General features: G+C 32.3%; 1 protein-coding gene across 1 annotated transcript in view; it reads right to left on the bottom strand.

Annotated features, from left to right (window-relative positions):
- The window catches only part of LOC106874390 (uncharacterized), a 390,389-nt gene that overhangs the window by 230,375 nt on the left and 136,416 nt on the right, over positions 1–23,598 (bottom strand). The window contains exons 50-64 of the mRNA XM_089352838.1: positions 23,399–23,593; positions 22,013–22,135; positions 19,982–20,173; positions 18,023–18,151; positions 15,992–16,177; positions 13,401–13,517; positions 12,670–12,852; positions 11,142–11,279; positions 10,711–10,893; positions 10,083–10,217; positions 7,052–7,228; positions 4,991–5,116; positions 2,345–2,533; positions 371–493; positions 14–199 (exon numbers count right to left, since the gene is read on the bottom strand). Coding sequence (XP_089208964.1) covers positions 14–199; positions 371–493; positions 2,345–2,533; positions 4,991–5,116; positions 7,052–7,228; positions 10,083–10,217; positions 10,711–10,893; positions 11,142–11,279; positions 12,670–12,852; positions 13,401–13,517; positions 15,992–16,177; positions 18,023–18,151; positions 19,982–20,173; positions 22,013–22,135; positions 23,399–23,593 — 2,382 coding nt within the window. The remainder of the gene's footprint in view (positions 1–13; positions 200–370; positions 494–2,344; positions 2,534–4,990; positions 5,117–7,051; positions 7,229–10,082; positions 10,218–10,710; positions 10,894–11,141; positions 11,280–12,669; positions 12,853–13,400; positions 13,518–15,991; positions 16,178–18,022; positions 18,152–19,981; positions 20,174–22,012; positions 22,136–23,398; positions 23,594–23,598) is intronic.

Here is a 23,598-nt window from a genome sequence, read left to right as displayed (position 1 = left end):
TCATTAGAAATACCTTCAAATCAGCATCTGTTGCGCGAACATTAAATATGTTAGCATTCAAAGCAACATCATACTTTGTAGTTGTGCTGTAAGGAAGATTGCTGAAAACTGGAAGGAACTGGTCTTTTATAATTTGGATCTTGACAAGAGCATTAGCAGTTTTTTCTGGCTCAGAATTATCAGTAACTCGGACTGTAAACTGAAAATTAGAAAAATTAAATTCATCTTACATTATATTGGAATACACTTGAATTTGAAAATTTTAAGTGTTGTACATTGTCTTTCTCTTAAGTTAGGATTATTAAATCAAAATTTAAAAATTCTAAATAACGATATTTGTTTGAAACAAAAAAACGGAAAAGCAACTTACTTGCAATGGGTTAGTAGTAGAATTGATTAGCATCTTCCGAAGACTAATCAATCCAGTTGATGGTCCTACATAAACGTAGTCGGTGATTCCAGCTGAGGGGATTATTGAATACTCAAGAATATCCTGAAATTGGAAAGAATATATTACAATGTATTTGTCATTGTAAAGTGAAATAACAAAATTAAAGAAAAAAACACTGAAAGCACATTTTACATGGATGCAAGGCAGTTATTGTAGCAGTACTCGAATCTTCAATCTCTACTCTCATTTTAATTTGTTAGTCAGTTACAGTGGTAAACAGAATGAGACAATTGGGTACAGCTGACTGGACACTGACGATTTGGCATGACTGACTGGGCATTCAGCCTGTTTTGGTGACAGTACTTTTTGTCACTAGAGGCACACACACACTTGTCTGTGCATGCATAAATACATGCAGATAGAGTGAGAGAGAAGACTGAGAGAGAAAGCAGGAGTGGGAGACATTACAACTTATTAATTGAACATTTCCCTTTCCTCAAACTCAGAGAAATATGCTCACACATAAACAGAGGGAGAGAAAGTGAGAGAGATGGAGTTAGGGAGAAGAGACCAAGAGCAGCATTAAAACCAGAACAATGTTAAAATGTCTGATGTCAAAGAAATTAACACCAAATCAATAACATCAAATACAAGGAGATGCTGAGTAGTTATTGGCTGTAAGGGTATTGTGAAAGGCTTTCGCTGGAGCCCCAAACTTCTGAGTTCTCTTACAGAGCTCAGAAAAACTGAAGAACCACTACAAGTGCATGAACCTGAGGGGAAAATATGTTGAATAAAATCGTAATTAATCTTCCTGTATTTTCTTTTGTCTAAAGCCAGGAACGTTTCTGCATCTCCTCATAAGTAATGCCAAAACGTCTCATATTCTAATAAATAATTCATAAACCATTTTCTCAAAACAAACAGGCTTACAATACAAATATTTTCTTTTAACTCTTGTAAACTTACAACTGATAATTTTTTAACATGTCTGTAGACAAAACCTAATCATTTAAAAGTTGTAAACTAAATCTAAAACCTTTCTTCAAGGTAGCTTTTAGATTTAGTTTACAACTTTATCATATGGTTGTAATTTGTTTTCATTGCTTCTCCACAAAGAAACGCTGAAGTCTAACATCCTACTCTACTTTAAGCACAAGCAGTTCAGATTCATTCAGATTTTGCAGGTATAATCTCTTGCTTGAAGAAGCATGAAAAACACTAGTGTCAGTCTATTAAACCAACTTCAGTATGTGCTTAGTATTTCATTTTATTGACCTTTGTAACATGAAGGGCAAATTTGCTTACAATTCAGCCAATGCACTTTCAATCAATTTTACTATTCAACTCCTTAGTTTGTTGTAATTAGTAATGATAATAGCAAAACTATTTAACCAAGAAGAGTAAATCATCATCATCATCATCATCATCATCATCATCATCATCATCATCATCATCATCATTTAATATCTGTTGTCCATGCTGGCATGGGTTGGACGGTTTGACTAGGGCTGGCAAACTGGAAGGCTGCACCAGACTCTAGTCTGATTTGGTACGGTTTCTATGGTTGGATCCCCTTCCTAATGACAACTACTCTGAGAGTGTAATGGGTACTTTAATATGCCACTGGCATGGGTGCCATTTGTGTGACACCAGTATCTGCCACAACTATGATTTCACTTGGCTTGATGAGTTTTCTTCTCAAGCACAACATAATGCCAAAGGTCAGAGTCATTTATCATTGCCTCTCTGAGGCCCAACAAACTTATGTAGTTTACAAACTCATTATACAAGTATTTTTTCAGCTATTTTTAAAATGTATCAAGAAAAAATGTTGAATATTTTAGGATTGCTGCTTCTTCTAGTTATTTCTGAAAGATCTTTGGTAACATCTCTGTTAAGCTAATAAATAATTAATAATTAATTATAGTCATGTATATTCCAATTACTTACATGATTATCGGCATCAGTGGCTGAGAGCTGTACTATACTTGTGCCAAGAGGACTGTCAACATCAATGGTAGCAGTATATGCGTTAGATGAGAATATAGGTCCATTCAAATTTCTTGACACTGTGATGGTTACACTGGCAGAAACATTTTGCCGAGAGATAGCAAACTGTTTGCTTGCTGTTACTGTCATCTGCAAAACACGTGAGAGAAAAAAAGAATTAATTTAAGTCATTAAAATCTTTACATTCTATTTATCTGTCTACCTATCTATTTATATACATATACACACACACATACATGCACACATGCACATATATATGTATGTGCGCATGTATGTATGTATGTGTGTATGTATTATATTAGTTTGTCTGTCATTGTTGACAATGACCAAAGATATTACATGGGGGAAGAAATGAGTCATGGTGAGTCCAACTATAGCCAATCAGTTCTAGGTATGCTCCATAAAATACTGTTTTGCTTGTAGGAGGTGGCACCTCAATTGGTTCAGCTTCACTAGGCAGGACAGTTTTGTGTTTGCATTTCCCAATACACACACACACACACACACATCCACACACAAACACATGCACTTATACATACATATATATATATATATATATATATATATATATATATATATATATATATATATATATATATGTATGTATGTATGTATATATATGTGTGTATATATATATATGTTTGTATATATATATGTTATATATATGTGTCTGTCATACCGGCCATGATGAAGGGAAATAGCCCTGAAACTCGAGTCGCCTTTATATATTTATATCTATATATTTGATCTTTTATATTGAACACTCAATATTTCATCTACATTCAATACTTTCTTTCATGGTGCCATCCATTTTTATTTTATTTTATTTCATATTATATATTGTATATTATATTATATATTGTATATTCCATATTCTATACCCCACATTGGTTCTGCAGGAATATAAATAAAACATAAAAAACAGACAGTGTTGGAACTCTTTTAAACAAAATAATATATTCCTCTATACACAATCATACAAACCCCCCCCCCCCCACCTTTTTTGTATTTATTTTTACTCGCATATATATATATATATATATATATATATATATATATATATATATGTATGTATATATATGTGTATATATATATGTATGTATATATATGTGTATATATATATGTATGTATATATATGTGTATATATATATATATATATATATGTATGTATATGTATGTATGTATATGTATGTATGTATGTATATATATATATATATATATATATATATATATATATATATATATATATATATATGTGCGTGTGTGCATGTGTGTATACATATGTATACATAGTCATTGCTCAATGACTCAGAAACATGTCCCTGAATGCACACTGAGCTGGGTGGGGGTGCTTGTCTCCCCCTCGCAAATATAAGGACACAGGGAATGTGTCAAGGCCAACAGGAAGCAGTCCAGCTTCCTAGGGCTAAATAGCAGCAGTATGATTCCCTTATTGGGACTGTCACATTGAGTTGACAGTATACAACTGCTTTATCGTAATACTGCTGCTTAATTCTCTCTGAGATTTATAATTAGATCATTTCTAATTTATATATATATATATATATATAGATACACTTTTTACAATGAAAAAGTTGACAGTTTTTTTGAAATTTTGGCTATATAATTTCCATTTGACAGTCTGGTGAAGTTTACATAGCTCAAACTTTGAAGCAATGGTCAATCTTTTCCTTGCAACTGTACTGAAGGATAGCAGGCAACCTTTCAGTTTAATGCTTGACTTTCTGCACACTGATGATCCAGAGCCTTTTAGAATCCACGCTGATTTGTGCTTATGGAGAGGAACTGTATTTCTTATAATTATTTAAGTAAAGCTGACATTTGTTAAAATTTATAGTGTGTTGGCCAAGGTGACCAGCTCTGGTTTGAAAACAAATCAATTATCAGGAACAAAATGTTTCTAGAAAATCAATGTTGTTCCTCTGTGTGTGTATGTGTGTGTGTGTGTATATATATATATATATATATATATATATATATATATATATATATATAGATAGATAGATAGATAGATAGATAGATACATACATACATACATACATACATACATGTATGAATATATGTGTATATGTATATATATCATCATCATTTAACGTCTGCCTTTCATGCTGGCATGAGTGAGACTATGTATGTATGTATGTATGTATATATATGTATGTTCTACAGTAGAAGAAATATTCAATGTTTTCATAAGAATGTTTAAATGTGGAGGTTCACTCTCTACCAACAATGCTCTTTCATTTTTAATATTTTGAAAGTCACACAAAAATTGTTTATAGTTGGAAGAATAATCACTCTCATTAATAGCAGCTGAAGTACAAGATTACTTTAAACATTATTTTGAAGTACAAGATTACTTTAGACATTATTTTATAGAAGTACCATGTCCTTTGCAATTGTTTATTAAATGAAAGGAAGGAAGAAAGAAATGAGAAAGAGAAAATCAGCACGAAAGTGAAAGTTAAAGGGAGAAGAAAAAAAGTAGTAGAGGACAAATGTGGTTTCTTGCTACCCGTCACAAGTTCAGCCACGATATTTGTTTTAAAGAATTGATTTCATACTTACATAATAAACAGTTTGTTTAAATTTGTCTGAAATTAAGCTACTTTTCACGCTTATAAGTCCATTTTGATTGATTTGGAAATAATCTGTGGCTTGGTTCATACCAGTGAGTGCATAAGAAATGCCAGGCTGAAATATAAAATTGTTTAAGTCAGTCATCTAAATTGTAATGTTAAAAAGTGTTCCACTTCCATAATAGGAGAAACTAACATTCTAGAATCATCATCAAGAATTAGAAGTCATAAATATAGCAGTTAGTATATAATTTTGTATGTATGTTTTTTAGCCTTTTACTTGTTTTAGTCTTTGGACTGCATCCATGCTGGGATACTGCCTAGAAGGGTTTAGTCAAACAAGTCAACCCCAGTACTTCTTTTTAAGTTTGCTACTTTTTCTTTTTTTGTGAAACTGTAAAATTATGAGGATATAAACAAACCAGCACCAGATGTCTAGCAGAGATGGGAGACAAACACAACACACACACACACACAAATATGGATTTATATAATCCAGTGGTAATAAAAAAAAGCCCCTTTAGTGGACCATGCTACAAATCACATAGTAAACCAATACATAGGTGTGTAATGTAGAGTCCTATGCAATTGAAATCCCATAAAACCAATCAGTGAAGATTATTTCATGAAGAGTATATAAGAGTATATAAGATTATTTCATGAAGAGTATATTTCATGAAGAGTATATTTCATGAAGAGTATATATATAAGAGGAGATATGAGATGAATATATTTATTCCACCAGTTGATATCCATAGGATGATGATCATTTTGCAGCTAACATCATAGAGAAATAACTTATTTTAGGGTATAATAAATTATTTTCCATGACTTTGGCCATAAAACAATCATCATCCTATTGACATCAACTGGTGAAATAAAGATATTCATCTCATACCTCCTGACTTTCTTTATATTCTATATATGAAAAATTACAATAAACACGTGTTTATATCATTTCTTCTTTTGTACATTTTACCCTTGTGGTTGTTTTGAACTCTGCATTGGATATTCTAAATGCAACACAACAGATCATCAGAAAACAGTTTATTGCATTATGTTGCAGAGATCTAAAGACTTTAGCTCTCTGCAACATAATGTAGAGTTCTAGACAACCATAATAGTAAAATGAACATAGAAATAAATTATATAAACGACTGTTTATTGTAATTTCTTCAACATTTACCACTTTAAACTCAACAGTAGTAGTTCTGTAATCTATGTGTACACAAACGCACACACTATAAATATATATATATATATATATATATATATATATATATATATATATATATATATATATATATATATATATATATATATATATATATAGTTGAGGTGTATTCTGTTAAGAAATCAAACATTTATTTATGGAGACAACAATTATATATCACCTGAGGAGATACAACTAGGTCCTACTATACAGGTAAACCATTACATAATTTATATCCTGCATATATGTGGATCTATGTTGTATCGAAACATGTGTAGTAGCCATTAAACAGCTGTCGAATCATACTCCCTCTTCCTTTTGACTCTATTTATTCTTTCCTTTTCTTTTTGTATATATATATATATATATATATATATACACACACACACTCACACATACATACATACATGTATGCACGCATGCATACATACATATGTGTGAGTGTGTGTGTATGTATGAAACTGCTAGGTAGGTTCATGAGCTAGAATTCAGATAATAACCACAAAAAGTTACTAGGTATGAATATATGAATGCATGCACGCCTGTATGTGTGTATATGTATGTAAATTTGTATGCATCATCATCATCATTTAACGTCCGTTTTCCATGCTCACATGGGTTGGATGGTTTGACAGGAGCTGGCCAGTCAGGGAGCTGTCCAGACTCCAATCGTCTGTTGTGGCATGGTTTCTACAGCTGGATGCCCACCCCAGTGCCAATCACTTAACAAAGTTTCCTCGGTGCTTTTTTACATGATGTATGTATTTATGAATGGAAAGTAGATAGAATGAGCAAGTAAAAATAATTTACAAACACAATGAAATATTTCTCACTTACTGGGGGACTTGCTACAACTGTTAGTATGGAAGCTAAAACAGCCAAATTCTCACTTATCGTCGTTCTATAAGATGACTGAGAAAATGTCAGTGTATTAGCATCCCTCAAAATATTGATTAGCACGTTGATCGTACTGGTCCTTACAGGTTGCATTTTGTCAGAAGCTTCAACTTGAAACTAGAAAATACATTGAAAGAAAAAATAGAAAAAGAATGGGAATATTAATTTTTATGTCATTCAATTTATCTGTACAAGAATGATTAGACAAAATATGTTAATGAAGTATCTATTTCACAGCTGAACGCCCTTCCTGGTATTAACCCTAATCTATTTTTCAAGTGAGGTATGTTTTATTCCACATGGCTTTGAAGGACTAAATCAAGTGGGTTATTTATTAGCAGAAGTGTCAATAAGAAAGCCACATGAACTTGGATTAGCTTTTGGATTAGTGAATAGTAGATGTATACAAACACATAGACACACACGTATATAGGTATGCACATATGCATATATATATATATCATCATCATCATCATCATCATCGTTTAACGTCCGCTTTCCATGCTGGCATGGGTTGGACTAAATATATATATATATATATATATATATATATATATATACATGTATGTATGTATTTATCCTACATTATATCAGCACAGCTCGGTACAACCCCATAAAACTGCTATTGTAAGTTGGTATCAATAGGCTGTGGTTGCCATAATAAAATAGGAGTTTTTATATGCCTACTCAAAAACGTTTCATGTAAATGAACTTAAAGGATATATATATATATATATATATATATATATATATATATATATATGCATAACATATATATGTATGTAGATAAACATTACCAATACTATGTATTTAAGAGTACATGTGTTATTTAAATGACAGAAGCTGTGATAAAAAACACAATGTATCTCAGAGATGGGTGGAATAAAATCATCCCAGAAGTGATCACAAAAGCAGAAGGTATATATATCGCTATATTTGCACTTTAACAATATCATGCACTCATGTCACTTCCAAAAACAAAATTGAAACCTCTAACCGGAACTATATATAGATAGTGTAAAAACAATTTGCTGATTTGCAATGGTGCTGCACAAATAGAATAAATTCAGATTATGCAACCTACATACATTTCCACTGCACAAAGTATGGGCAGTTGCATATACAACCGGGCATAATTTTCTGTGTGGTTTCATTCAGAGTCTTTCAATCACTAACCCAAAGAACTGCACAATATGACTGAACCCAAAACCTTGTGGTTAAGAAGCAAACTTCTCAGTCCCACAGTTTTGACTGCCGCTGCATACAACCATATCTGTATGTGTCTGTGTTTTATGTATGCACACGTGACTGTGCATAAATGTTGACATTCCCCAGCTTTGGTTGTGGGAAATGGTGAATATTATTTACATTCCTTGTTGATTCTATGACTGATCACTCTGCCTTTCCAGATCCACAAAATAAAATACCTCTAACTTGAAAATCTGGTAAAGTTTAGCATCAGTAAGAGTGCCTAGTTTTAAAAAAATCCTCCCAGAAATATGTCCCTGTCCAACTTATGCTAATAAGGAAATATGGATGCTAAATAAATGAACAAACTTATATATCATATTTTTAAATACATGAAATAGTTCTATATATGTTTTTGTGCCATAAATTTATACATACTATATATGATATACCTATCACCTTAGAGTGTGATGATTATATGCTTGAAAAACCCTGAGAGTTATGCTAGTGAGAGAGAACTTGTATTTGTTAAATATTCATTTTCTTTTTTATTTAAGAGGTTGATAACAATGTGGAATGAGATAGAGCTAAAGAAAGAAACTAAGTTTATACTCTGCTTTTGTTATGGTTGTTTAGCTTCGAATCAGTACTGATTGAGCAGACCTAGACTACACAGTGAATAGCTTGTTTACAAGCCAGAACATGCTTTTAGCATATTCAAACTGATATCAATATTGCACTTTTATTTATCACCACTTACTGCACTCACTCCGTAATTTAATTATGATGAGCTGTCAATTTGTACTGCCAGCCAACATATGTTGACTGGAAAAACATGAGAGATTGTCTCTCTTATCAGTGCTACTGCCAGGTTTCTGTGACTGAAGAGAAGATAACTATTCCAAAATGTTTGCATTCCTCACTCCAGACAGGCAGTGGTGTGAATTGATTTGGGTGTATTTTATGCCATATATCAACAGCAAAAAATTTTTTCCATGAGAAAACACAGTGCATGGCTTGTTTAAAAGTCCAAACATGTTTATTGCATATTTGAACTGGTATTAATATTGCATTTTTACTTATCACCGCTTAGCACACTCACCTCAAACTCTGTTTAATGTTTTCTTCCTTTCTTTTAAGATGAAAAAAGTGTTATTTGAGTACAATTTTTAGCTAGTCAAGCAATTATAAAAGGACTTTCCCCTTTGGCTTGTATGTTTGTGCTTTCTATTTGGTAATAGACTCTTTCCTATCATAAATACTCTTAAGGAAAGACATGCTAATGAAATGTTAACACAAAGCAGTGTTTAGACATAAGCAAAGTTTAGGTTAGTTAAAATATGTTTGTGACATATTTCAGCTGCTAAAAAGCAAATACACTGCAGTTACCGTGGAGAAAATATCTCTCTTATAGTAAAAGGTATGAAAACATCCAATCTGTTTAGTGTAACCATCTATCAGGATATGCTAGTTTGACATATGCAGTGTAACCATCTATCAGGATATACTAGTTTGAAAAGTCTGAACATTAAGAAGAAAGTTTCTCATACAGTTATTAGTTTAATAATTATAAAGAACTGAAATTTTTTTTTTTAAAAGGAAAAATATTAAATTCTAAAGAGAAATTGTTTCAAAATGTGATTCGGTTGCTAATTATAATACTTATTTCTTCATTAGATATTGGTGTTTTAATTTAATTGAAAGAGACACAATGAAATAATAACATAAAGGAAAAAAATATATAAAAGGTTCATGTAAGAACTGCTTGAAATACTTTACTCACCTGAAAAGCAGATGCTCCATTTTTAGGCAATGGTTTCTTCAACATGATAGTACCATCTTGTTGGTTCAGGAAAAAGTACGTTGATGCACCATCTTTCCAATTAGCTTTGTACTCCACTGAATTAGGAGTGCTTGGCTAAATAAAGGGACAATGCAAATTGGAATAGTTAGTAAAGCAAAATATGAAGATACTGTATAAGACATCAACTAACTTTTCTCAACAAACTATGGACATTCATGCTGCTTAAATGTTTGACACGATAAAATTTGTTGCATGTAATTTTTGGACCTATTTTTAAAAATAAAATTTGAACTTCTTGGAATCATAAACAGGTAGTGGATCTTTTTTTCTTTTTTTTTTGTTACAATAAAATATCACTCTTTGCATTTTTTTTTTCATTTGTTTACACAGAGGTGTAATATGGGTGAAACTCATCCATGCAGCTCCACCACCTGATAAAGTATCATCAGTGTCTGGGAGGTAAACCTTTTGTTTTGCCATACTAGTGTATGTCTTTGTCATCATGGGAGGTGCACAACAGAAAGATATTATATTCTAAATGGAATGCAGAAGAAAATATAAAAGATGGTTATACTCAGTAGTTATTCAACAACCACCATATACATACCTTATCTGGATCAGTGGCATTGACATCAACTACAATTTGACCAACAGGAGTTGTATATTCTATGCTAACAGATATATCTCTATGTGAGAATGCTGGAGGGTTTCTATTCTTGTTTATCTGGATAAGGAGCATAGCTGTACTGGTCAGTGATGGTGAACCTCCATCTTTGGCCAGGATCCTCAACTGGAAAATAAAGATACAATTAAAATAACATATAGAACTATAAAACTTTTGGTTAATTTTATTATTCTAGTTTCAAATAACACTTGGAATTACTTGACTTATTGTAACACCCATACACAGAAAGGCAGAAATAAAAATGGGACTCTTTCTGACTCCCTTATGATGGGGAGATAAAAAAATGTAAAATTAGTCAACTTTTGCAGTTCTTGCAATATGAAATAAAGAAGCATATCAAGTGAATAACTTACTTTATAAAGACTGTCACTATCTTGCTGAAGATCATTTTGTCTTGGTACTGTTATTATTCCTGTTGAAGAATCAATACTAAAGAGGGTTGGGGCTTGGTCATCTCCAATCAGAGATAGGGAGACATCATTAAAGGGTTTCTGAAAGTGAAACAAATAATATGAATAAGAAATCTTGTATAGTGTCCATCTTTTGTATTCCATAGAAAACAGCCACTACAAAATACCACATTACAAAATGTACCTATATTTATAGTGTATATGATACAGAGGTAACTTGAAAACATAAGCTTCAAAGGATCTAGATGTGTTATAAGAATTCAAAATATGCAGAGTTTATTGCACAGGTGGTGAAGACTGTATAATTTAAAGTTGTTCTGTTTCATTGTAGTTTTATACTCAGAACTTCAATACTATTATATTACCCAATTAAGAGGTATGAGATACAGCAACAGAAGTTCAAAAGAGAAAACTTCAGAGTTGAAGAATTCTCATGTTTGCTATATGATCTAATATCTTTTGATCTAAGCCATCTGGACATTACACTGCTTGAGACATATTATAAGTATAATTTTGAAATGCAACAAACCAATGTATTAAATATGTATTATTATTGATTGGACTGGTTTACGTGAGAATGTTTGCTGAAAGAAGATAGAAAAGTTTTCAAACTAAGTCAAAGTTCTTAAGTGATTTTATTTTGAATGCTTCATCTATACTCTATCATGTAGGCTTTAGCTGTCCTGGGTATTAAGAGGAAATCAAGGCATAGCACATCTACATTGTTATGAAATTTTTAGTAGTAGCAGTAAAGAAATTCTTTGCTACTTATAATGATAGAGTAACATAATTAGACACAAAAACAGAGGTTGCTTATTTAATCAATATTGATTGATCTTTCATTTTCTTAAGATTAAATTTGATATTTTTAACAGGAAAACTATTACACATAATGTATTAATATCACTGCTACATAGCATTTAAAGTTTATTTCTAATTTAAAATACAATATTTAATTGCATTATCTCTATGTGGCTCATTATATGCTTATTCTATGTATAAAGCAATAGCGTTGTTTAAGTACATGTTAAGGTTAGGATTAGGGTCAGTTTGTGGCCCCTACTCTAGCCTCAGACTGACTAACACTCTGTGAGTAAAATTAGACAGACATTGTGAAGAAGCTTATTTTATATCAAAAATATGCATGTATTATATATATATGAGTGTGTGTGTGTGCATGCATGTGTGTGTGCATGCATGTGTGTGTGTATGTGTAATAATTTTATATTTGGGTACCTGATGCTATCAGCATTATGGAGGTATGTATATATCTATAACCTCATGCACATATACATGCACACACACAATCACACACACACACACACACAAGCGCGCGCGCGCGCGTGTGTGTGTGTGTAAATATCACTTGTTTGTATATTTGGCATTGAATGACGTCCTACATGGAGTTAAGGTGGGATGTCACATAAATCAGCAAGAATGAATAATGCAAAGTCACTACAAAACTTCTTACCACATTGTCCCGGTCAGACACGGTAACTGTATATAATTGATTACCAGAAACAGTTGTAGTAATATTATTTGGTAGATTGACAAACTGGGGTGCATAATTATTCCTTTCAACAAAAATTGTCACAGTTATGTTGTTGGTGGCTCTCTGTGAAGGAGCACCCAAGTCCTTGCCCAATAGAACAAACTAGAGAAACGAGAAAATGAAACAACAAAATACATATTAGCATTAATAAAAAAAAGAAACACTTGAAGAAAAGTAACATCATCATCATCATCATCATCCTCCTCATCATCATCATTTTAATGTCCATTTTTCCCATGCTTGCATGGGTAGGACAGAATTTGTAGAGGAAAATCTTCTACAAGTCATATGCCCTTCCTCTTGCCAATTGTCCACAACCTTCATATGATGTCAAGATAAGGTTACACTAACTCTCTCACACACACACACACACACACACACACACACACACACATATATATATTATTCGAAATGTACAGTATTATAAATCCATCACGGCTGATGTCATACAAGCAGTGTTGTTTGTTTCCAATGTTCTGCAAGAACATGTCTGACCACGCGGAAATATACCTTACTTGGAAACAGATAAACAGGTGAGGATTGACATCTGGAAGAGTATAGGGTATACAGCCAAGTATCAGAGTTGATATGATTAGCCAAAGTTCAATGACTAAATCTGGTAAAAGAACAATGTAATATAATATAAATACCTTGTATTCTGAAGGTTTGGAAGGGTCATCCAGAAGAGGTTTCACAAGATAGATATCACAGCCATTGGGCATAGTGGTGAAATAATTATTTGGTGAAGCCATTTCACAACTGACACCCTGGGAATAATTTAAAAAAAGGAGCAACATTTAATATATTCAGTGACAAAGAAAAATTATATAATCAATGCTACATAAAAGATAGAAAAAATACCATAGAGCATTATATCAGTTTTATTCATTTATCTAATTTATGAACTGTAGAGGAGTATATAAAGTAGTGGACTAGTAGCAGCTCCTGTTTGTCATGCTTCTTGATTGGACATTTTTCTTTTTCTACATTCTTCAGTTAACCTCGTAAGAAAGTTTTTTGCCATAGTCAAGAATCCTTACTTTAACAGAAAACAGCTTACCAGCCATACACCTAATGGTACTGAGCTGAAAGTTTAACAGTAAATCCATGAGTCTCTGTTTATGAAAATATATAGTATTTATCCTGTTTTAGGTGTTTGCTTAATTTTTATTTAACTAAATTATTTTTTACTTACCTTCTACATGGACAGTGGAAGCAAAACAAGATGTCAAGAATGGCAGAATGGAAGAATTTTAACAACATAAAACTAACAGTTATATGCAGCCTGCTGAATCTCCTCATTGTGGTAGTGGGGAATTTAGTGGTGAGGAGAAATATTTATTTATATGAAAATTAAATGATAATACTTTAAACTATTAAAGTATTAAATGATAAACAGTTAAACCAGTCATATCTGGCCAAAATATTCTACCTGTTTTATGTTCAAACCAGTTAGATTTTGCCTTTCATACATACCCTATACTGTCATTCTAAGAAAAATAAATAATTACATCGCTATCTCAAAACTATGAGATGATTCATGACTAATTCAAAACAATGGGAATAAATAAGCATCACATTTGACCGAAGAATCTGAATGCCAAAAGATTAAATATGGACTTCCATATCACAATTACAAAATTAGGAACAGAATTTGAAAAATCTCAGACAGTAGTTGTCATTTTCCTTTTAAGAACCATAACTTCTTTAAAATACTTGTACTTGCATGTATGTGCATTTATATGCATATTCTTTAATGAGATGTGTGTGTGTATATGTTTGTGTTTCAGTGGAGTTCATCGTAGGTAATAGCCATTCATTCATTCATTCATCCATGGTTTAGTAAATATACTTGTATTAATTGTTCTTGTATCACTTGCAAACTCTGACAGGTGTACTGCTATTCCAACACCAGATCAATTTCTCTGGATAAACGGAGTGCTTCATCTTTAAGAGAAGCTGCCAGGCTTATAGAACTACTACTGATTAATGGAGTGAATTGTTCTTCCTTGGGGTATGTACTTTTAGCAAGTTGAATTTGATTATTGTGTGTTATGTCTTGGCTAAGGGCACAAAACAATATAGAGAGGATACAAACTGTTAACATTTTAGCTAGCTGTAGTACTCTGTAACTCATGTATCTGAGAGCATTTAAAGATAATTTTGAAAATGTATAATCTGACAGATCTACCCTGTTTGAACCTGCAAGTCATTTTGTCCCTAATACAATTTCTGTTCAGAATTAGTGAGAATCAAATTTTAAAAACTGCTATCTGCAAGTGTTTCTATAATATGAAGAATACAATAAAACGATTTTTGGAGAATAAAAAATGATAATCAATAAAAAAGCAGTTTTATCATAATTTAAAATTCATCTTTTACTTTCTGAACCCAAGCATATAGGAGAGCAGTGTTCAAGTCTACTGTGTTTAGTGGGTAAGAGAGAAATCTCATTCTGGATAGACATTAGACCAATGGTTTCCAAAGTGAGCAGTACCGCACTCCTGGGAGCGGTGAATAGATCCAGTGGGTGGAGTGCTAAAGAAAAGTGGGGGCAGTAATGGGGTGGCTAAAATGGGGAGGGGCAAAAGATGTAAAAACAACTAAATAATGGGTTAATTAGGTTAAGTTCTATTTGTGAAATGCAGTTGTTTCGAATTCGCTGCAGAAAATGGTGTATTTCTGTGGTGGTTTGGATGCCAAAGGGATGGCAGCTCAAAAAGGTTTGGGAACCACTGCACTAAGCTATATCATCATCATCATCAACATCATCATCATCACCGTTTAATGTCTGCTTTCCATGCTAGCATGGGTTGAACGATTTGACTGAGGACTGGTGAACCAGATGGCTGCACCAGGCTCCAATCTGATTTGGCAGAGTTTCTACAGCTGGATGCCTTTCCTAATGCCAATGTGGCTATCAAAATAGGAAAAACTGAGTGCAGCACTGTAATTAACTGATTACACTAGTTAACTACAAAACTGATGAACTTGTATATTAAGAATTAAGTATCATAGAATTGCATCTAAGTATCTAAGAATTATAGTGAAGTGATCTTAGTAGTAACAAGACAGAAATCACTGAATTTTCACTTTGTTGACAGTTATCTTATTCATGCGGTTATCACACCCTCACACTTTGCATGGAAGCAAAGAGGTTTAAAACCGTATTGAATTTATGAATTGTACATTTATTATTCATGATGTAAATTATAACAAAAAAATACCAGTATGTTTTTACCTCATTTTCTGGATCCAACAAACGTATTTGCAAAGGAAGCTTCCCCAAAGATTGAGTCTCAAGTACAGTGAGTTGTTCAGTACCTGACTGAAAAGATGGAGGTCTAGTGTTTCCAAGTACTAAGACCAGCAACACACGATTAACTGAGCTTGAAGGATTTCGTGAATTGGCAGCTTTAACACGGATCTTGAGAAATAAAATTGAAAATAAGAGAATCATAAATTTCTGAATCAATCAAGTTTTCCATTTTTAAGTTACACTTGAAGAATATATAGCAGACATGCATAAATGCATACATACATACATACATACATACATACATACATACATACATAAATGCATGCATGCACACACACACACACTTACATACATACATACATACATACTCTTTTACTCTTTTACTTGTTTCAGCCATTTGACTGTGGCCATGCTGGAGCACCGCCTTTAGTCAAGCAAATCAACCCCAGGACTTATTCTTTGTAAGCCCAGTACTTATTCTATCGGTCTCTTTTGCCGAACCGCTAAGTGACGGAGACATAAACACACCAGCATCGGTTGTCAAGCAATTCTAGGGGGACAAACACAGACACACAAACACACACACACACATATATATATATATATATATACATATATACGACGGGCTTCTTTCAGTTTCCGTCTACCAAATCCACTCACAAGGCTTTGGTCAGCCCGAGGCTATAGTAAAAGACACTTGCCCAACGTGCCACGCAGTGGGACTGAACCCGGAACCATGTGGTTGGTAAGCAAGCTACTTACCACACAGCCACTCCTGCGCCCATACATACATAATATATAGCAGAAATTAACTGTACAAGTAGATGTACAACTGTTACTGTTATGTTTGGAGCTCTACAAAGATTTCTATGATCCAGTCTGCTTTCTGTATAGTTTTTTTAATTAACCACTATACTGAGTAGTATTACCAGTTATGAGCTACAGTGCAAATGTAAGAATTATATGGATAAGCACGGTTTCTTTTTTAAAGTTCCTTCATTGTAAGGAATCATGTGATTGGGAAACAAGTTTCTTACAACACAGCCACTCCTGCACCTATAGATAGATAGAGAGAGAGAGAGAGAGAGAGAGAGAGAGAGAGAGAGAGAGAGAGAGAGAGAGAGAGAGAGAAGAGAGAGAGAGACAGAGAGAAACAGAAAGAAACAGAAAGACAGACAGAGAGACAAGCAGTGAGCTAAGGTAACTCCCAACCATTACTTCTTGAAGCACATCTGCTTATTCCATCATTACAATCAGTATATATCCATAGTTACTATTGTATGTAAATCAAAACTCATATTAAAATTGAGAATTATGGAAATATTACTTGCAGAGTTATTGAATAACTAAACAAGAAAATGGAAATTTTTTTGGTATTATTTATTCTCCATTTCACATGTTTCATTTGCTAATAGGAATTACAAAGATTTATATGTCATACAGAAATTCTTTAGAAATTCCTTCACATAGCTGTATAATATATAAATCGTTGTAATTCCTATTAGCCAATCAAACACATGTAATGGAGATTAAATAATACAAAAAACTTCTATTTTCCTGTTTTGCTATATATATATATATATATATAGACACATACATACATACACACATACATACATACATACATGCATGCATGCAGGCATGCATACATACATACATACATACATACATACATACATACATACATACATACATGCATACATACATGCTTAGATTCACACAGATGCTTAAAGGAGATTTTGGATAAACTGGGATTTTCAGAAAGAGAAATTGACCAGTTGATTCGTACATTTCAAGTCCAATCTGTGAGTGGAACAGTAAAAATATACAAGACTTTTCTCAAGTTCCAAATGTGAACTTGTCTGTGTTAACTACATCCCAAAGATGGAGCCTTGTATCTTTGTTGGGAACCAACTCCCTCTTCAGTGGAAGATTTATAATAATTAAAAAAAAAGAAAACATACATACATAATGTTATGTATTTTGTAGAATACAAAGATATTAAATACATACCCGGTGCTGGGGAATATTACTTGTTAATGTTCGTTTTGTAGTTATTCTTCCTGATTGGCTATCGATGCTATAATACTCAGTTGCATTATCATCACCAATAATTGAATATCGTATGTCATTGAATGGAAACTGCAATGAAGTTTGATTGAAGAAATAATGAAGTGGATATAAAAATATCAGTGACATATAACGTAGAAAACTCAGAATTAAGATAACTCAGATGGATTCCACAAAATTTTGGAATAAACTTTGTGAGGATATTATGAAGCACCATTTCAAATGTACTGATGTTCCAGACATACTAAGTCACATTCTTTGTTCTGATGCCTGGTAGCAGCCTATTTATTTCATTTACTCTGTTAATGTTCTTCAATAACTAAGTAAAACCATCACTATTACCAAAACTGAAAATGAGGAACGGCACAAACAGTACCATATTTTTTTAAATAAATAAACTAACTGCCAGTTAAAAGACGATTGTTGATTCAATTGATTATACCTTTCTTACCATCAAAATATTGCTTTGTTTCTTTTTGAAAGAAATCAATCTAGTAAGATCTGGCCTAAATTGTTTTGAACTCGCCTTTATTTAAATAAAATGATTTTTGTTTTTTGCTGTCAGTATTCACAGCTGTAGAAATTTTGAATTATCAAAATTCTAAATTAGACACTCTAATTATTAATTAACCCAACAACATTATGATAAAGATGTGAGATAAATCTACAAGCATGTACATTTAGCAAACATACATTTTAAAATTTTATTGTGAAAAGCAGACATTAAGGATAAAAATAGGTTTTTCCATTTGTGACCAGGAAGAAGGATCAATCTCACTAGTTTCGATATTTATAACAAATTCATCAGAAATTAGTCCATCTTCCCATGGCCAAAGAGAAAATAGTATCTGTTATAGCACATACAATCTTGAATATAACTTAATTTATATATGCTACTATTCTCTTTGTGGTCAGAAGAGGAGTAATCAATACCTGATGAAACAGTCATAACTGCAGAAACTATCCTGATCAATCTCTTTCTCTGGTCACAGGCAAAAACATTCGCTTTACTCATGGTGCTTACTGTTCACAGTGAAAGTGCAAATAAATAATCATTAAAAGCACACACATGTAAGTTTACCATTCATCCTTCTCTTAACCGTAAGCAATGCTTCTACTAAATCATTTATATGGACAATATTTGTACTTTTAAGAAAACTAGATAGACTGATTTAGTTCTATGTAATTCTGTGCATACTGCATATAACTGTAAACTATTATTATCTCTGTGGTCAGAAAATGAGCAACAGATCTTAATGGAGCAGTAATGAATATTGGTTTTAAGTTTTGGCACAAGGCCAGGAATTTCGGGGAAGAGGGTAAGTTGATTATATCGACCCCAGTGCTTAACTGGTACTTATTCTATTGACCGCAAAAGGATGAAATGCAAAAATCAACCTCAGCAGAATTTGAACTCAGAATGTGCAAATGGACAAAATACTGCTAAGTATTTTGCTTGGCACACCTGACCATTTTGAAGCAATAATAAATTCTGCCACCTGACCATCTTGAAGCAATAATAAATATTAGCTAGTCAAATCCATTCCTTTTTCTAACTATAGAGAAAAACATTTGTTTTAGTCACAGTTTCTACCTTACACAGCAATACTAAAAAAGAACCTTTACAAAACACATATGCTCATAAATTTATCTTGTATCTTTATATATTTAAGAAAACATGCAACCAACAGAACCATACTTAACTATAAAATACCATTATCCAATAAAGCATTTTATGTTCAGCTTCCTTGAAAGAGATGACTTTAATATGCTTAATGTTATTTTTAAATTAACAATTTATGATCTTTAAGTAAATGTAACTTCAAGTTAAAGATATAAATTTGTTTCTAAGTACACCAACTAGTGAACATTCTAAAAGACAATTATATATTTTATACTTACAGTTGTATCATTATCTCTTGCTTGAACTGTGACTAAAACGCTCCCTGCAGCCAATCCAGTATTTACTGATAATTCCCAATCTGTTGGTTGAATGAATTCAGGTGGATAGTTGTCTTTTAACAGATTGATTATTATATCTGCTGAAGTACTTTTTCGACTGGGATTACCTTTATCATAAGCATATGCCTTCAACTGCATTAAAAAATTGTTTTATAAAATAGAAAAAGATTATAAAATAATAATAATAATGATAATTGATTAAAAATTTTGTAACACAAAAGAATTTCTTAAATTATAAGATTTTTTTTAACAAGAAACATATCTATATATATATATATAAATATTTTCTCTTTCAACACATTATTTTTTTTTTTTCAAAAATTGCACAGCATTATTATATATACGTAGCATGTGGTATCATTATAAACAAGGCAAATTCTAGCCATTTCTCTGCAAACTAAAAAGACAATGAACAACTTCCATCGATTTTCAAACCTTAGTGGGATCTTATCAGAGGTATCCACATCACTTTGACAAACTCCATAGAAACAAGCAGCCAAACTGCTTATATACTCAACAAATGCAGCAGTTACTCTATGAAGGAGTCCCTAATTTGCATACCAAAAGCATTTAACACTCTATAAATACCAGTAGCCTGTCAATGGGGATCTTAGTCCACACAGCATCAAGGTATGATTATATATTTTTCATTTCTACAACTTTTCCTTTCATTACACTTTTCTCGGCAGACACTGGATCAGTTACCTGCAAACTTTCATTATCTTTTAAAGTGTATGCAATAGTACGATTCCTCAATGAAGCATTTTCAGTAGAAGGGCCTTTTCCTGTAACAAATGGCTGAGATTCTCTAATTTCAGAATTTTCTACGTGTTCTTCACTAGTCACTTCCATCAACATTTCATCTGGAGTCTTTTCAAGGAGGACTTATTTAATATCCTCAATCACAAAAAGGCTTGTGTTTTCTTTGTCCATTTTAACTTTCTTAGCAACTGGTTTGTTTTCAATTTCAACAGATAATATTTGCTTACATTTGAAATCTTCTAGTATGACTCGCTTTAAATGTATCGTAAATTCTTTTTCATTCATTTTTTTCTTCCTGCCAGAATTATTTTTTCTCCTGCCAGAATTATTTTTTCTTCCACACAGAATTATTAAATCCTTCACATGGACTTATTACCATTATCCTTTTTTTGTTCCACACAGAACCATATTTTCTTTTTCAAAATACTGCAGGTAGTACCAAGTCTACATTACTGGAAGCACTACTACATATAGCGACCTGATTTATAAATCCTTCAAATGGACTTATTTTTTTTCTTTCACACAGAATTATTTTTCACCGTGTGTAGTTCAGTTCTGTGTAGAGTTCCAGTTTTATCAGACATGTTTTTTTCTTTAGGATCTTTTTTTATATATATATTTTTCACTGTGTGTATATTACTTTTTACTGTGTGTAGTTCAATTCTCTGTTGGCGTTTATTTTTTTCTTCAGAATCTTTTTTTATATATATTTCATCGTATATATTACTTTTCACTGTGTGGAGTTCAATTCTGTGTCAGAGTTTGAATCCTTTAAACTTCCCTTCATTGTTCTTGAATGTAGGTCTTCCATTTCGATACTCCTACAAGCGTTTGTAACCTCATTACCACTGTTATAACAACACCGTTATACAGTGGGAGGCATCCTTGTTGCCACTGTTATGTTCCACATTATGACGACGTATTTTGTCATCTCTGTGGGACTGGCCTGAACAGTGTACCTCGCTAGGTCCACCATTTATTAGTAGTGGACCAGACCACTTCTCATCTGCAGATAAACATGCAGATAAACAATTTTATTTATGAATTGATGAGTATCTGCTTCAGGTAAAAAAAATGTGTGTTACTAAGTTACTGTAACAAAGAGATATGCTGCCAGAAGTGTTATTATTAATTAAACAAGTGCAAGTATAAGACAGAAAGATACATTCTAAAACAGACAAAAAGGCAAAGAAACAGTAACACACATACTCGAATTGGAGAGACTGTTTGTTGTGGCATTTCTTGTCTGACACTGATAGTTCCTGTTAAAGGATCCAGTGAAAATAGTGAAGATGGTGACTCAAAACTGTATTCTACTACATTGTATGGAGCCTGAAAAAAAAAAAAAAAAAAAGAAAAGGGAAAAAATTATGATTCGAAAGTATATTCTGTTGTTAAACTTAAACAGAAGTGTCAAACATACAGACTGCAGGCCAGATCCAGCCTACAGCAATGTATAGTTTAACCTCTAGCTAAATTTTCTAAAGAGCAATGTTGTTCTCATCACTGAATTTTAAAATATTCTGTGTAAAATTTATGTTGGTAGCATATGTTCAGAATCATGATCAACACCAGTTCTAATTAGTCATATCAGTGCACCCTAGGATAACTTATGTTACCTGAATCACCAAAGAGAAAGCTTATGAATCTATATACAAAAAGATGTGGTCTGTCTTCTCATGGTTTCATCTGTACACTCTGTGAGAAATGAGTTGTTTTTCAAATTCATGTACATGTTGTGTGCCAGGATGAATTCTAGAAATATGAATGATTGGACTTCTCAAGAACTACCATTTGGATAATATCTGACTTTGTTTTCTTGATATACTTATATACTTATATACATATATATATGTATGTATGTATGTATGTATGTATGTATGTATGTATGTATGTATGTATGTATGTATGTATATGTACCTCGTGAATGATTTTTCCCCACACAACCCTACACATAAACTTAAACACTTCTTCACAGACTTTCCTTTATTGTTAATAAAATTGCTATAATTTTTATTTTCCCTTTTGCTCATTTATTTTGGCTTACATTACAAATAATTTCTTTACAAATAACTGTCCTTATCTGACCTGCATGAACTAGGTAAAGCTTCAGTCCAGCCCAGAAAATCAAAATGAATTTGGCACTCTTGGCTTGGACTCTTAAACCCTTGACAATAACCAAGGGAAACATTGACTTTTACCATAGTCCAGTGATCTTTTCATGCTCAAGATATATTTGAGAACAAAAAGCAATGTTTTTGCACATAAAATGTTTTAAGGAAAAAAAAATGTATTACAAAATTATATTTCTACATTTTATAAAAAAACTATAATATAATTTTTTTAATTGTAAAATATTCTGTATAAAATATATATCACTAATATGTTTTCAGAGTGGTAACCCATCACAGTTACAATTAGCACCAGCAGGAAATTTTTGTTATTTCAGCCAATATATATAATTCAAACCATTGAAAATTATTAGCACTTCTTTATTCAACAGACAAAGCATAGTTGTTTAAAATTTCATATTTTTCTATATGAAATAGAAGTTGAAAAGTGTAAGGAACAAATAAAGAGAAAAATGATCCATACCATTACATCATTGTCTCTTGCTTGTAATTGTAGGACAACTGAACCAGGGACATCAGTTTCTTTAATAGTCTTTGTAAAAGTGCTTTGTGTCAGGCTTGGGGCAAATAAATTTCTCTGAATATTAACTGTGACCACAGCAGTTGCAGATTTGCGGTTTAAAGTTTGGAGGTCACCATCAAGTGCTCGCACACGAATCTGAA

Source organism: Octopus bimaculoides, chromosome 5 (assembly GCF_046866305.1).
Source record: "Octopus bimaculoides isolate indiv1 chromosome 5, ASM4686630v1, whole genome shotgun sequence".
In the NCBI taxonomy this organism is placed as follows: Eukaryota; Metazoa; Mollusca; class Cephalopoda; order Octopoda; family Octopodidae; genus Octopus; species Octopus bimaculoides.
This window is presented reverse-complemented; position numbering and strand designations above follow the sequence as displayed.